A 17628-nucleotide genomic window follows, 5' to 3' on the forward strand; every position below is an offset into this window, starting at 1 on the left:
CAACCGTGCTATTTCAGGTTGTTGTCAATTCTAGGGTGGGAAACTGTATGCAACTGGTGTACGTACACCTGGAACAAGGTACTCAGTAAGATTACTTAATAAATTAAAAAAAAATTTTTTTTGAAGACTAAACATTTTATTATCTTGCAGGAAAATTCATTGTTTTAACTATATGCTAATTTAATATCTTTGATTAAATGCAAGGGAAATCTCAGGTAATTTTCAAATTATTTTTAAATCTAGAAATATTCAAGTCCCTCAAGAGGAATATATGTTGCCATATTTAGTATAACAGTATTGGATGTGCATATGAGGTTTTGAAAAATTACTTGCTCAAGAATTAATTTGAAAAAAAAACAAGAATTAATTTGGAGAGCATGAGTACATTTTCAAAAGAGCATTTACACAGACCATCTTCCTCTAAAAGAATATAAGTTCGAGAGTTTTAAATATGTGTATCTGGAAACACACGAGCTTTTTCATGTTACAAAGACCTAATAATTTGGGGGATTCAGTGTCAGTTTCATCCTTGAAGATGAATTTAAAACAACAAGAAAAAGTCAGTGATGACTGTTCTTATTCATTAATTATTTTGATGATTACATTAACATAACTTGAGAAATTTGTATGCAGGTCAGGAAGCAACAGTTAGAACTGGACATGGAACAACAGACTGGTTCCAAATAGGAAAAGGAGTACGTCAAGGCTGTCTATTGTCACCCTGCTTATTTAACTTATATGCAGAGTACATCATGAGAAACGCTGGGCTGGAAGAAGCACAAGCTGGAATCAAGATTGCAGGAAGAAATATCAATAACCTCAGATATGCAGATAACACCACCCTTATGGCAGAAAGTGAAGAGGAACTAAAAAGCATCTTCATGAAAGTGAAAGAGGAGAATGAAGAAGTTGGCTTAAAGCTCAACATTCAGAAAACTGAGATCATGGTATCTGGTCCCATCACTTCGTGGCAAACAGATGGGGAAACAGTGGAAACAGTGTCAGACTTTATTTTGGGGGGCTCCAAAATCACTGCAGATGGTGACTGCAGCCATGAAATTAAAAGACACTTACTCCTTGGAAGGAAAGTTATGATCAACCTGGATAGCCTATTGAAAAGCAGAGACATTACTTTGCCAACAAAGGTCCGTCTAGTCAAGGCTATGGTTTTTCCTGTGGTCATGTATGGATGTGAGAGTTGGACTGTGAAGAAGGCTGAGCACCGAAGAATTGATGCTTTTGAACTGTGGTGTTGGAGAAGACTCTTGAGAGTCCCTTGGACTGCAAGGAGATCCAACCAGTCTATTCTGAAGGAGATCAGCCCTGGGATTTCTTTGGAAGGAATGATACTAAAGCTGAAACTCTAGTACTTTGGCCACCTCATGTGAAGAGTTGACTCATTGGAAAAGACTCTGATGCTGGGAGGGGTTGGGGGCAGGAGGAGAAGGGGACGACAGAGGATGAGATGGTTGGATGGCATCACTGACTCGATGGACATGAGTCTGGGTGAACTCTGGGAGTTCGTGATGGACTGGGAGGCCTGGCGTGCTGCGATTCATGGGGTCGCAAAGAGTCAGACAGGACTGAGCGACTGAACTGAACTGAACTGAAGACAAATATAGCTAGTGTAAATATTATTAATGCATTTAACAACTATTCATTCAGTCCCTACTATGTGAAAATCCATGGCCATGCATTATGCTTTATTTAAAAAGATGAAAAAGTAAAGGATAATAAAAGATATCCTAATAAATATTTATTTATCATTTTTCTACATGCAAGTAAAAGTTCTTTGTTTCTTAGGCTATAAATAAAGGGGTTTAGCAGGGGAATTATAATCGTGTAGAACAGTGAATACATTTTATCCTAATACTGATCAGGGCCAGACCCAGGACGCACATACATAAAGAAGAGAGTCCCATAGAACAAGAAAACATAAAGAAGATGGGCACTGCACGTGGAGAAGGCTTTACTCGTCCCTTTTTCTGACTTCTTTTTCAGGGTGGCAAAGAGGACAAAGGTGTAAGAAACTATAATGGTAATAAAAGTAAAAGCCTGTATAAAAGAAGCAGAAATAAAAAGCACCAAAGCATTAATAGATGGATCAGTGCAAGAAATTGTAAAAAGTGGCAAGATTTCACAGAAGCAATGATGTATTATGTTGGACCTGCAGAAAGTTAATCTAAGTAATAATCCTATATGAATTATAGGATGCAGAAAACCAATTGCATATGATGCACTTATCAAGCAAGTGCAGAGTCTGTTGGACATCACCAATGGGTAAAGTAAGGGGTTGCATATGGCTGCATAGCAGTCATAGGCCATCACCACCAGGAGGAAATTTTCTGTGGTGGCACTGACAGCAAAAATATAGAACTGGGTGATGCATTCAATGAAGGATATGTGATCCTTAGATAAAAAATTCGTAAGTATCTTGGGAGTCACAGAAGATGAAGAGCAAGCATCTGCAAAGGCCAAGCTGCGCAGGAATGAGTACATGGGGGTGTGAATATGGGGGTCCTTCCAGATGAGAAAAATCAGTCCAAGGTTGCCCACCATGGTGGTGAGGTAGATGACCAGGAACACCAGGAACAGGGGGACCTGCAGCCCTTCCTGCAGCTCTCTCCCATCTGTGAGTCCTGTGAGAAAAATTTCCAACACCAGAGTCATGTTTGCCTCCATCATACCCACTCAGGCTGATCACTGCAATGGAGAATTGAAATCAGAAAATTTATCAATATTCATGAAAACATGTATTGGATGGTAATGTCTTCCTCTGTTTCTGATGGTCTGACTGAAGTAGTGTCTCTTTTTTTTAAAACACACTTCAGAGTATTATGAATTGGACACGACTGAACAACTACATGATGTGATAAATACTATAAATAATTTTCAGAAGCAAAGTCTTTTATAAAGGTATATATATGCATATGTATATGTATATATATGTATATATACACACACATATATATACACAAATATATATGTGTGTATATATATATATGTATATATGTACTTAAAGGTTTATGGAGGAGGCTATAAACACCAGTTAACTTAGTGCATAACTTGTCACTCATAAATATCTTAAAACGTATTTATTGTATTTTTATATTTATTGTATTAAATTTTGTATTTATTGTATTAAAATACAATACTGAATGTATTGTATTAACACTGAAACTTTGTACAGAATTAAAAGTACATTATGCATTTTATACTAAAATCTCTAAAAATTCAGACTGGTTCAAAAATTTTTTCATTGTTTCAAACAAAACTCTTCCATGTATTTTCTACTGAACCAAAAAGTAGTCTATACCTTTATATAGCCTATCTATCACATATATATGTTTTTTTCGTCCTAAGACATGAATAAGACAATAAGTTAAAATCCCACTTCTGCTGATTTCTATCCATTATCATTTTGTTGTTTGATCACATATTCATGAAATTACCCCATATTCCTAACAGACTCTTTTGATGATGTATTCATCAAAACCACTCAAATTTCAAATATATTCTTGTTAATTTTATCCAATAAACTCCCATACATGATCATAATCATTAAGTCCATCATCAAATATTTTTATTGCTCCTAACCTAGCACATCATCATTCTTGGCTCAGTCAAATATAGAACCTCTAACTCAGGTATCACACTAAGATGCTGAAATAACCCGTCTTTTAAGAAGAAAAAGAAACCTGACACAAGCCGCTCATTTGCAGATGTGAAAAGGATCTAAGAGATGTTGTTAAACATGCCAAGTAAACAATTATCATGAAGTTAACCGAGAATGTTTCTAATATATCAGAGGCTCATAATACTAAAACAATTGTAGCATTTTTTTTTTCCTGCTGTGTTTGAGATAAGAACTGGAAATTTCAAAATCAGAGTGGATGAAAGCATTACAGAAGACACTATAGTCGAAAAGATGAGCCTGTGTTTTGGAGCTGTTTCAATTTAAGTAGTAAAAATTATAAATGTTGTTTAAATCCAAATCAAATAAGGAAAAAGATCAACAACATTAATAGGAAACCACTAACATGAAGTTATACGTGAGTTTTATAATCCTGGGAAGCAAGTGAGAAGGCTGGATCCTGTGGAAACCCAGGGGGTAAACCTAAGTCTATATCATCACAATTCATTTCATCAATGACAAATTATGAAGAATTCCGAACATAAAATGTGTTTTGTATACCCAAATCCCTGCTGCAGGGTCTACCCATTTAAAAACAGCTGATCTAAGTACATAACCCTGCAAGGGAGTACTCAAAGTTATTGGATTCACAACTCCCTGCTCTTCAATGACTCAGCCAAGCAGGAGTCATTCCAATGCAGATTTTTATTTCTTTAACCTAGTCACCAATTCTGTACAAGGTTGTTGAAGATTTCACTGCCAAGTCTCTGCTGGCCTAAAATGTTTTCTTAAAGCGCCTACTTTATAATTCAAAGAAAGGACACCACGTGGGAAATTTAAGAAATACAGATTTTGTGAAAACTTCAGTTTTGACACGATTAATCTTTGAACCATAAGTATAGATAAGAATTGGGATATTTTCTACGGAAAGGGATCTAGAAGTTGTTTTTCCCTTTGAAAAGAGAGGCTATGTTAAGAAAAAGTCCTTCTACATCTTCATAGAGAATAGGAAAAGAGATGGTTGGGGATTAATATTAGACAAAAGTACAGAGAGTTGGTTAAATTGGCAGTGATTATTAAGTAAGCACACTGCTGTCAAATCACTGAAAGGAGCATATTATCCTGTTTTACACTCTGCCTCGAATATAAGATGTGTCTCCGGGCAGATGTGGTCAACTCCATCTTTCTGCCTATTTCCAGAGAAGTACAAAGTAAACAAGAACCAGGATGAAGCCCAAGACGTAGACTGTCCTAACAGCTCCATAACCCTATGATTCTTCACTGTTGGAAAATCTTCAGATTCTGTGAAACTACAGTAAAGGCCAGAATGAATTCCACTTTTACAGATAAAAATATTAAATAGATTCGTTCTATGGCCCATTATTCTGGAAAAGAAAATTTTCACAAAAACGTAACCAATTTTCTGAAGCTAATTTTCTGCTTCTGAATTATTAAATGAGTATGCACTTTATGACCTCATTTTAAGATTCTCATCTACAGTGCACTGAATTTTCTAAGGAAAATAGGCCCACAGCTTATGAAACTAAGAGTCCTCTTTGCTATTTAGTAAGTAGCATAGCATAGTGGTTAAGAACTCTATATGTAATAGCATGAATTCAAGTCTTCATTCTCCAAGTATATAGCTTTGTATCCATAGGGTTTAGAGAATATAATGTATATTTATTCAGTTTAGGGTTACTTTCTGTTCTATTTGGTAGAAAAACAATCTGAAAAGAATTTTAAATATTTTGACAGCTAATGAGAGACTCTAGGTACTAAAAGTAAATTTGTTCTACACTTTTTATGGAAAGAATAATGACAATAATAGCATTGTGTTTTCACCTAATTCCTATAAGAAGATACAAAGAAATATAGACTTTCATGAACAGCTCAGTGTATAAGAACAAAGATGTAAAAACAAATATTCATCCGCAATTAATTTCCTTCAAAAATGCACTTTGAAGAAAAAGGTATTTATATCTTCCATCTTAAAATCTGTTAGTGAAGACAATATTGAAGTTCCCCCAAAGCCATCAAAAAATTCCCTGTAGAATACAACCAGCCTACCAGGCATTATACACTAATCAACAAATCATTACAAACATATTGTTCTTAAACTATTACTTTTATAGCCCATTTCTTTCTTTTAAAAACAAAAGAATCACTGTTTAATTGTAGAAAAAAATGGAAAATGTAGAAAGTACAGAGGAAAAAAATTCTTCTAATTTCACTAATCACTGATCATTGCAGCTATCTTTTGGGTTTTTATGTACAATTATATGCAGAAGCTATATATACATTTATATAAACATAATTTATATAAACATTTCTATATGTAAATAGTATTATGAGTGTGCTACATATAACTTTTCAAAAATAACTTCAGTTGAATGATACATGACTCCTATTTTCTTATTAGTTTGAAAACTTTTGGGCTGTTTCCTTGGCTACATCATCATCAAAAGCTGTAATTATGAATACACATAATAGTCACATAATCATATTCATGTTAAGCTTGGCAAGATATATGTCAGACCTATATGTACTTGGCAGACATGTACAACTTCTGAGATCAATAAAAATTTGTTTACTGTAGCTATGTAGTATATTTTAAAGTCAGAAAGGTTGATTCCTCCAGCTCTGTTTTTCTTTCTCAATATTGCTTTGGTTATTTGGGATCTTTTGTGTTTCCATACAAATTTTAAGATTTTTGCTCTAGTTCTGTGAAAAATGCCATTGGTATTTTGATAGTATTGCACTGAATCTGTAGATTGCTTTGGGTAGTATAGTCATTTTCACAGTATTGATTCTTCCAACCCAAGACCATGGTGTATCTCTACATTTGGGTCATCTTTGATTTCTTTCACCAGTGTCCTATAGTTTTCTGCATACAGCCCTTTTGTCTCCTTAGGTAGGTTTATTCCTAGTACTCTATTCTTTTTGTTGCAGTGGTGAGTGGGATTCTTTCCTTAATTTCTCTTTCCAATCTTTCATTGTTAGTATATAGGAAAGCAAGTGATTTCTCTGTATTGATCATGTATCCGGCAACTTCACTAAATCTGTTGATTAGCTCTAGTAGTTTTCTGATTGCATCTTTAGGATTTCCTATGTATGGAGACATCACAAGTACATATTATTATACTCATTGTACACATGAAGAAATTAAGGCACTGTCTACTGAGTTAGCCTCAAACATTCTTTATTCACTCTATGCATTAGCAAATATAATGGAGGTTCTTGTGATCACTTTTAGCCTCATTTGAGATTCAGAAAAAAAAAAAAATAGTTCTTCTGAGTTGACAACCTGTGCTTTTCCACTGCTCCACGCTGCCTGATTTGTAAATGGAGGAAATACCACCTGATTATCAATTAAGATGATTCAGATGAACACACTTTGAAAGTCTTGAAGTAATAATTAAATATGATGTCATGTGTTAGCCCATTTGGGCTGCCATAAAAGCATATTCACTAGACTGGATAGTTTAGGAACAACAGAAATTTTTTTCTCACATTTCTGGAGGCTGGGAAGTCCAAATCAAGGTGCCAAAATGACCTAATTCTGGTGAAGACCCTTTCCCTGGTTCATCGCCTACATGTTCTCACTGTGTCCTCACATGAAGAATAAAAGTAGGGATCTCTCTGAAACCCCTTATATAAGACTCTCATCCCATTTATGAGACTCCACCACATGACACTTCACTCATCCTATTCATGTGGTTCCACTGCATGGATTAAGCAACTCCCCAAAGCCCTACCATCATCTTTGGTGAGTGAATAGTGAAAGTCACTCAGTTGTGTCTGATTCTTTGTGACCCCATGGCAATAGCCCACCAGGCTCTTCTGTCCATGGAATTCTCCAGGTAACAATAAAGGAGTGGGTAGTCATTCTCTTCTCCAAAGGATCTTCCTACCCAGGGATCAAACCTGGGTCCCCTGCATTGCAGGCAGATTCTTTGCCTTCTGAGCCACCAGGGAAGCTATCATCTTTGGGGCTTGAATTTTCAGTATATGTGTGCCGAGGTGATACACACATTCAGGCCATAGTAGGTAGGCTTTCCTGTTAGGAAGAAATCAGAATTCAGACTCCAACTTTCTGGCCATGGATGCTTGAGCAATATTAGTCCTTTGACCTTCAAAATGTGGTCCAATGCCTACAGATGCATCAGAATCACCTGAGAATCTTCTGAATATTGAAAAACCTATGCTAACACATATATATGGAATTTAGAAAGATGGTAACAATAACCCTGTGTACGAGACAGCAAAAGAGACACTGATGTATAGAACCGTCTTATGGACTCTGTGGGAGAGGGAGAGGGTGGGAAGATTTGGGAGAATGGCATTGAAACATGTAAAATATCATGTATGAAACGAGTTGCCAGTCTAGGTTCAATGCATGATACTGGATGCTTGGGGCTAGTGCACTGGGACGACCCAGAGGGATGGTATGGGGAGGGAGGAGGGAGGAGGGTTCAGGATGGGGAGCACATGTATACCTGTGGCGGATTCATTTTGATATTTGGCAAAACTAATAAAATTTTGTAAAGTTTAAAAATAAAAAATAAATAAATAAAAAGTAAAAATAAATAAAAAAATGAAAAAAAAAAAGAAAAACCTAAGGCCCAGCCCACCAATGATTTGCAGACTCCAACAGCTGTGGGCTCATGCTCATCTAAGTTTGATAATGACAAACTCAAGTGAAAAATCTCTATATTATTGTCTCCTCTTCTGCTTAAGTGACCAAATTAAATATTATATACAGGCTATATGCTCCAACTATATAAATTAAATACCTAGTAGACATTTTATAATAGTTCAGCTGATATTCAGCAGATTGATTTTAATACCATATAATATGGACAGAAAATGGAGAGCTGTCCAACTAAAATTAAGTACCTGCTTAAATATGAGACTCTAATAAGGCAAGAAAAGAATTTCTTAGGGAATAATTACAGTTAGCTTTTTGTGAATTGCTAATCATCTATCTTCATGGAAAACTTGTTAAGTTTCACAGTTGTTTCCAGTCATTATCAACATTGGCTGTACGTTAGAATCACTTGGAGAGGTTTATAAAACTACCAGTGCCTGAGAACGCCTCCTACAGATTCTAATTTGCTTGGTTTGGGTTGATAACCAAGAGTGAGAACCATAATCTGTACTCTCTGGGTGAGGAAGAAGAAAATATTCAAGACCTAGTTGATGGCATTTATTCATTTACTGCTTCTGTCACTTGTTATCAACAGGGTCTGACACATCAAAAGTTATTCCTTTTTATGATATGCTGTAAACTGGATTGAGCATTACCTGAAATGCCCCAGTTCTCACGGTATATAGGTATTATGTGGATTTCAAACCAACCAATAGATATGTCAATGACTATCTATTGACATATAGCAATTGCATAATGGCCAAGCCTAAACCATCTATGTGGCACATAATAAAAAGAAAGCTTTGCCACTGGCTTTGACTATGAAGAGATGGAGACAGGAACTCCTACAGAGCTTCTGCATCCACAGAGAGCAACCTGCTTAGAATGAGTCTTCACAACAGGGTCAGAACTCAGATGCACCACAGGATCAAGGGTCTGATTAAACAAATCCTAAACACACTGTGCTGAAGGCAGTCTGCCCACCTGGGGCTTTGGGGTATCTGACCCACAAATTATTGTTTATTTGCTCAAATCAATTAATAGACTAGGGGTCAGGAGAATGTGTCCTGTTCATGGGGATATCATTTCCGTTATTTTTCACTAGGGTATTCACAAGGCCAAATGTTATAAAGTTAGGAGGCAAGGGGCAAAAGGGCCAGATGAACTATGCATAGTTTTTGTAAGGAAAAAATCCATTTAAATTATGTAACTATGATTTGATCAAGTATACATCCCAATTTGTGTAGCTGCCAATTCCTGATACAAACACACACACACACACACACACACACACACACTCAATCAGTATATAATTCAATCAGTAGTCAATCAGGAAAAGAAACTCAGTAAGATTATTTAATAAATTAAGAAGTTTTTGAAAACTCAGAACTTTTAATCATATTACAAGAAAATTAATTATTTTAAGTATTTTTTAATTTTCATACCCTTTTAGGAATGTGATACAAACTAACTTAATTTGTAAAATTACTATTAAAACCATTAGAAATTTTCATTTACCTGCCTCAAGATTCATTATTTTTTAGTAGTTTAGTCACTAAGTCATGTCAGTCTCTTGCAATCCCATGGATTGTAGCCTGCCAGGCTCCTCCATCCATGGGATTTCCCAGACAAGAATACTGGACTGGGTTGCCATTTCCTTCTCCAAATATTAACAAAAGAGAGGGTTTTGAAAAATTATATGCTCAAGAATTATTTTGGAGGACACGCATACTTTTTAATAGAAATTTCACATGGACTTGAATCTTTATTTAATAGAATATAAGTTCATAAAAATTTTAAACATTATATCTGGAAATAGAAAAGCTTATACATATTTCAAGCTTAGTGATTTGGGAACTGCAGTTTCATTCACAACAAGTAAGTAATATCTTACCCTATTCATCAGTTATTTTTAGAACCTAGGTTTACTTATAACTAAGGCAAGCATATCTAGTCTAAATATTATTATTAATCGAATTAAAAACTTATTAGCTGTGGGGTGTGTGCGTGTGTGTGTGTGGTAGTCGCTCAGTCGTGTCCAACTCTTTTGGACCCCATGGACTGCAGCCCTCCAGGCTCCTCTGTCCATGGAATTCTCTAGGCAAGAACACTGGAGTGGGTTGCCATTTCCCTCTCCATCTTAGCTGGTCCCTATGTGCAAAACCCAGGTCCAGTTATTATACTTTATGTAAATGGAGAGTAAAAAGGAAAGACTATGAATGTTTTCCTGATAAATATTTATATCTTTATTATTTTTCTAAGTGCACCTAAAACTTCCTTGTTTCTTAGGCTATAAATAAAGGGGTTTAGCAGGGGAATTATAATTGTGTAGAACAGTGAATACATTTTATCCTGATATTGATCCTGGCCAGACCCAGGACGCACATACATGAAGAAGAGAGTGCCATAGAACAAGGAAACAGAGAGAAGGTGGGCACCACATGTGGAGAAGGCTTTGCTCCTGCCCTTTTCAGACTTCTTTTTCAGGATGGCAAAGAGGACACAAATATAGGAGACTATAATACCTGTAAAAGTAAAAGCCTGTATAAAAGCAGCAAAAATAAAAACCACTAATGCATTAATTGATGGATCAGTGCAAGAAATTGCAAAAAGTGGCAAAATTTCACAGTAGAAGTGATGTATTATATTAGACCTGCAGAAAGTTAATCTAGATAATAATCCTACATGTATTATAGGATGCAGAAAACCAATTGCATATGATGCACTTATCAAGCAAGTGCAGAGTCTGTTGGACATCACCACTGGGTAAAGTAAGGGGCTGCATATGGCTGCATAGCGGTCATAGGCCATCACCACCAGGAGGAAACATTCTGTGGTGGCACTGGAACCAAAAAAATAGTATTGGGCCATGCACTCAAAGAGAGACATCATTTGACTCTTGTCTAAGGTGTTGACAAGCATCTTGGGAGTCACAGAAGATGACGAACAAGCATCTGCAAAGGCCAAGCTGCCCAGGAATGAGTACATGGGGGTGTGAAGATGGGGGTCCTTCCAGATGAGAAAAATCAGTCCAAGGTTGCCTGCCATGGTGGTCAGGTAGATGATCAGAAACACCAGGAAAAGGAGGACCTGCAGCCCTGGGAGATTTGTGAGTCCTATGAGAACAAATTCTATCACCAGAGTCGTATTTTCTTCTGCCATATCCAATCAGCTAATCTCTAAAATAAAAGAGTAAGAGAGGGAACATTCACAAAAGAGTCATAAAAACATTGAATTTTTATGTTACAGACATATAAGACATGCTTCTCATTTAGTTAGTAGTTCAAAATTTGTACCTTCACTTATCTACTTTTATATACACTCAAAATTATCTGTAATGAAATATTTTAAAATTATATTCACCTAAATCGATAGGTAATTTTCATGCAAATCCTTTTCAATCTAACATGGGTAACAACAGTTTTTAGATTTGCATGAACTCATCTTAAAATTGATATGGAGGAAATAACTTCTCATTCTGCCCAAGAAATATATAAACATTGAGTAGTCAGGAATACCTTAACTGATGTTGAACAATAATGTAGAGACATGGTAGTCAAAACATTAATGCAGTGGCCTAAGAAGAAGCCAGAGGATCAGTGCAACAGAATACAGAACTCAGAAGTAGGTTCCAATATATATGGAAATGTGGTATGAAAAATATGATATTTCAGTTCAGTAGGAAAAGGACAATTGATTTAATGGGTTATGCTGACAGTTTGCTGTCTGTCTGGAAATATTACTAAGTACTGTTAAGGCTCCTGCCCCACACCATGCTGCTGCTGCTGCTAAGTCGCTTCAGTCATGTCCGACTCTGTGCGACCCCATAGACGGCAGCCCACCAGGCTCCCCTGTCCCCGGGATTCTCCAGGCAAGAACAATGGAGTGGGTTGCCATTTCCTTCTCCAATGCATGAAAGTGAAAAGTGAAAGTGAAGTCGCTCAGTCGTGTCCGACTCCTAGCGACCCCATGGACTGCAGCCTACCAGACTCCTCCATCCATGGGAGCTTCCAGGCAAGAGTACTGGAATGGGGTGCCATTGCCTTCTCCTCCCCACACCATAGATATTGCCTAAGTAACTGAGAAGGCAATAATATAACATAATGAATAGAAAAATTATTATTCAAGAGAAGAAACCCAGTAAAATAGATAGCTTGAATGCATAGAAAATAATACCCAACAGAGTCAAAGAGTATATAATTAGTTTGGAAAGATATCTTGCATGTATATTAAAGACATAGATTTATGTCTATCATATAAAATAACTAAAGTATAGTTTTTTTTTAAGGTAAGGAATTTAATAGAAGAATGTAAAGGGTGAAAATAAGCAAGTTTACAGATGAAGAAATCAAAATAACCAATAAATAAAATGAAAAGATACCTAAATTTCTATGTCACAAATACACGTGTACATGAACAGACACACAAAAACAGGTGGATACCTCCTTTCTCATGTATCAGAATAGCAGAAATGAATAAAAATACTCCTTGTTGACTGAAGTGAAAAAAGTGGTACTTTCATATATTACTCATGGAACTATGAATTGCAACAGCCTTTTTGAAAAGCAATTTTATACAATTCCATTTAGCTTAAAATACATATATCCTTTCATCTATCATTTTATATATATACCCTGGAGATCAAAGCACTGCTATACAAAGATAAATATACAAAGAATAGTCAATGCATTATTGTTCAGAGTAGCAAAGACCATGCTGTTCATGGGGTTCTCAAAATTGGGAGAGGAGTATGTCAAGGCTGTATACTGTCATTCTGCTTATTTAACTTATATGCAGAGTACATCATGCAAAACACTGGACTGGATGACTCACACCTGGAATCAAGATTACCGAAGAAATATCAACAACCTCAATATGAAGATGATACCACCCTGATGACAGAAAATGAAGAGGAACTAAAGAGCCTCTTGATGAGGGTGAAAAGGGAGAGTGAAAAACCTGGCTTAAAACTCAGCATTCAGAAAAGTAAGATCATGGCATCTGGTCCATCACTTCATGGCAAATAAATGGGGGAAAAAAGGAAACAGTGACAGATTTTATTTTCTTAGGCTCCAAAATCACTGTAGACAGTGACTGCAGCCATGAAATTAAAAGACTCTTGCTCCTTGGAAGAAATCTGTGAAAAACCTAGGCAGTTTATCAAAAAGCAAAGACATCACTTTGACAACAAAGGTCCATCTAGTCAAAGCTATGGTTTTTCCAGTAGTCATGTATGGATGTGAGAGTTCGACCATAAAGTAGACTGAACACCAAAGAATTGATGCTTTCAAATTGTGATGCTGGAAAAGATTCCTGAGAGTCCCTAGGACAGCAAGAAGATCAAACCAGTCAATCGTAAAGGAAATCAACCCTACTATTCATTGGAATGACAGATATTGAAGCTGAAGCTCCAATACTTTGACCTCCTGATGTGAAGAGCTATCTCATTGGAAAAGACCCTGATTCTGGGAAAGAGGGAGGGCAAGAGGAAAAGGGGGGCAACAGAGGATGAGATGGTTGGATGACATCACCAACTCAACAGAGATGACTTTGAGTAAACTCAGGGAGATAGTGAAGGATAAGAAAGCCTGTCATGCTGCAGTCCATGGGATCACAGAGTCAGATACAACTTAGAAACTGAACAACAAGCACAGACCAGATGTGTCAATAGTGAAATGGTTAAATAAACCAGAGTACATTCATATTACAGAATATAATTCAGTCATGAAAAAAGAGCTATTCTACCTAATTTAAATTTGGAATTTCCACAGTGTATAGTTATTTCAGAAGAGATAGATCCAAAGAAGTGTAAAATCTATGGTCTCATCATTGTAAAACAAGCAATGTATTTTTTAAATCTCTCCTTTACATGGAGGACATGTGAATAACAGACACGAAGTTTACAGTACTGGTTTTTCTGGAGTGAGAGTGGAGATAATAATGAAGTAGAAGAGAGTGAAAGAATAATAGTTCCATGAGCAAAGCAGCATATATATATATATGAAATATTAATTGGAAATTAAGAACCTTAAGAAATATTTACCCTGCATAAATTGACCCAACTCCTTTTAGAACCTCAAATAGCCAAATCATTGCCAACCTTACTTTTAGCTCCTGTAATGTATTAATATAATTTGGACAAGAGTAGCTTTTATGAATTTTTTTCTCAAGAGTTAGATAATATGAAGAGTCTTTTGAAGTTACCTTTAGTGACTTTAGTGTACATACTCATGATTCCATGTAATTAAAGAATTTTTATTATATATAATAAACCTGAAGCCAGAATTCCCATTCTGAAAACTTACAAAGAAGTTAACTTTGGGCTGCAGAACTTATGTCTCAATTTTTAAAACTTCATATTATAAAATACACTCTGATTTTTTTCTTATCATTACTACTTTTTCATATTTTTCATTCTTCTATTAATCAAAGTTTATTATTTAAAAATACCTCAACAGATGTGCAATCTACACAGTAAAAATTCTAACTGAAATTAGAATATGCTTGTTCACGCAAACATTTACCTGCTTGCTCAGATTTGTTTGCTGACTTCAAAAAGAAAAAGGCCTGTATACAGTTTTAATATCTTATTTAGATATTTTCTTATAATACAAATTACAAAGCTATAATAAAAATTATGAAAATGTCTGCATCCTCACCCAGGTCCTGTAAGATATGGGAAACTGAAAATGTGCTGGTTTTCTCAAAGGAGCACAAAAGGTACAGAAATGAAGCACAACGATTCAAGCATTGCTTTTCCTTGGAAACACAAAACTGGAAGGATATAACATTTCTTTCTCCTATTTGCAAACCCATTCTTAAAAAGTTTTGAAATTCCCTTAATGCTTCCAAAGTACTCCCAGTAGGTAGGATGAAGTAAAAGTTGTTCTACTGGGCATTGTAAGCTAATCATCAAATCATCATACACTTTTAGTTATAACAATTAAAACTAAACATAATATCCTCAAAGTTCACTATCAGGGCATGTTTATAAAATGTCGCTGAATAGAATTTAGAATAAGCTATTTTTCCTTCCTCTTATTTTTCTTAATGCTGCCACTCCCCAACTACCTACCTGACTTGCTCACTTGAAACTCCTAAAGGTACCTTAGAATTAACATGTCCAAATCTGAAATTATGGTCTTCCTCTATTCCGCCCTCAAACCTGGTATTCTTCGAGGGTTTCCTGTCATAGGAAATAAGGTCACAAACCAAAAGTTTATCTGCTAAATATGTCTTAAATCCAACTATTTCTTATTACGCAGTCAGTACTAAAATATAAAATACATTCATCTCTTGCCTGGCTTATTAAATAACCTCCTAACTATACTATCTACAACTTCTAACACAGTCATCTAATCTATTTTCCACACTGACACCACACTGATTCTTATAAAATGTATACTGTTTCAATACCACACCGTAACACATGCTTGCCGCCATTTAAATGTTGTTAATAATTTCTCATTGAAAATAAAATAACAACTGAAATTCTTTTTTAGTTTTTTATTTTATATTGGAGTATACCTGATTAACAATGTTGTGTTCATTTCAGGTGTACAGAAACGTGATTCAATTATACATATCCATGTATCTATTCTTTTTCAAATTCTTTTTCCATTTAGTTTGTTATAAAATATTGAGCAGAGTTCCCTGTGCTATATAATAGGTCATTGTCGGTTATTTATTTTTTTAAAAAGAAATTATTTGGCTGTTTCAGGTCTTAGTGGCAACACACAGAATCCTCCTTGGGTCATGTGGGATCTTTTGTTGTGATGCATGGACTCTATAGTTGTGGCACACAGACTCTGTAGTTGTGGGACACGGGCTCACTTGCTCCCCAGAATGTGGGGTCCCTGTTTCCTGAGCAGAGATCAAACCCATGACCTCCACACTGCAAGGCAAACTCTCAACCACTGGACCACCAGGGAAGCTCCATTACGCATTTTAAATATAGCAGTGTGTACATATCAGTCCCAGACTCCCTACCTGTCCCTCTCCCCGACCCTAACCCCCTGGTAACCATAAGTTTGCTCTCTAAGTCTGTAGGTCTGTTTCTGTTAACAACTGAAATTCTTAAGCCTCATATACATGTCCCTGTACTGAGAAATAGGCCCAATAATTAACTGTATGCAGTTAAGGAATTTTATTGCATTGTATGTGTGTATCATGTACAGTAACATTAATTGAACTTATAGATAATTTTCAATATCTAAGTAAATTGAGAAAATAGAAGGTAACTTCTTGTTCATGGTGAGTATAGATCACATGTTCCTAATTGTTTGATTATTCTACCCCAGCTGATGATCCAGAGTCCTAGGCTCCATCTTATCATTCAGGCATTTTCCACACATAACTTTCAGTATTGCTTCTGCTTTAAGCCTTGGCATTTTGGCCACGAGGCATGTGGGATCCTAACTCCCCAACCAGGGATTGAACCTGCACCCCCTGCAGTGGAAGGTGAAGTCTTAACCACTACACTGCCAGGGAAGTCCCCACACATAACTTTCTTCAGTGATTGTGTTCTCATCTGGATCAAGCTTGAAGGGGAAAATTCACAGGGGATTCCAACTGTGAGGCGCTTATGAGCCAGTATATCACTTGCAATCCTAACCTCAATAATTATACTGCAGTCAGTTAAAAACTGAGGCCGTGTATCTAGGAAAAGAACAAAATGGTTATATGGATTTGGTTATCAGCTAATGATTTCTTCTTCTGTACTTATTTGTTTATGATTTACCTGTTTTATCCTCCTTTCCACTTGTAGAACACTCTCAGCTTCTCCCAACCAGAGTCAAACTAATTGAAAATTAGTCAAACCCAATTCCCATCTAGTACCTAGCTCAACAGAAAGCTATGGTTTCAAGGTAATACTTTATTCTCTCCAGCAAACCAACTATGTCTCTTCCTTGTGTAGATACCAACAATTGTTAATACATATCATCTTGCCACATGATATAATTACACACTCCCAAAATGAGATTTTTTAAGTTATTTGTTTTTAATTGCAGGATAATTACAATATTGTGTTGGTTTCTGATGAATATCAACATGGCTCAGCCACAGGTATACATATGTCTCCTCCCTCTTGAAACTCCCTCCTAATTCCTGTGCCATCCAACCTTTCTAGGTTGTCACAGAGTACCAGTTCCCTGAATCACACAACAAATTCCCACTGGCTATCGGTTTTACATTTGTTAGTGTACATATTTCCATGCTACTCTCTCCATTTGTCACCCTCTTCTCTTACTCCCCATTGGGTCTGTAAGTCTGTTCTCTATGTCTGTATCCCCATTGCTGCCCCGCAAATAGATTTATCAGTACCATCTTTCTAGATTTCATAAAT

At 36.1% G+C, this 17628-nt stretch overlaps 3 protein-coding genes across 3 annotated transcripts in view; all 3 read right to left on the bottom strand.

Moving 5' to 3' along the window:
- Window positions 1-1866: 1866 nt before the first annotated feature.
- LOC104994727 (olfactory receptor 5AC1-like) lies at window positions 1867-2682 on the bottom strand. The gene has a single exon (XM_010848379.1). The coding sequence runs from the start codon at window positions 2680-2682 to the stop codon at window positions 1867-1869; it is 816 nt and encodes a 271-aa protein (XP_010846681.1).
- A 7838-nt stretch (window positions 2683-10520) lies between these two features.
- On the bottom strand, window positions 10521-11444 carry LOC104994747 (olfactory receptor 5AC1-like). The gene has a single exon (XM_010848397.1). The coding sequence runs from the start codon at window positions 11442-11444 to the stop codon at window positions 10521-10523; it is 924 nt and encodes a 307-aa protein (XP_010846699.1).
- Window positions 11445-11450: 6 nt separating this feature from the next.
- The window catches only part of LOC104994748 (olfactory receptor 5AC1-like), a 13286-nt gene continuing 7108 nt past the window's right edge, over window positions 11451-17628 (bottom strand). Inside the window, 1 exon segment of the mRNA XM_010848398.1 lies at window positions 11451-11461. Coding sequence (XP_010846700.1) covers window positions 11451-11461 — 11 coding nt within the window.

The sequence above is a fragment of the Bison bison genome, unplaced genomic scaffold, assembly GCF_000754665.1.
Source record: "Bison bison bison isolate TAMUID 2011002044 unplaced genomic scaffold, Bison_UMD1.0 scf7180017864265, whole genome shotgun sequence".
NCBI classification, from domain to species: Eukaryota; Metazoa; Chordata; class Mammalia; order Artiodactyla; family Bovidae; genus Bison; species Bison bison.

Bases quoted from the DNA above. Each gene is read 5' to 3' on its own strand.
- LOC104994747 (XM_010848397.1), bottom strand. From the start codon at position 11,444: ATGGCAGAAGAAAATACGACTCTGGTGATAGAATTTGTTCTCATAGGA.
- LOC104994727 (XM_010848379.1), bottom strand. From the start codon at position 2,682: ATGGAGGCAAACATGACTCTGGTGTTGGAAATTTTTCTCACAGGACTC.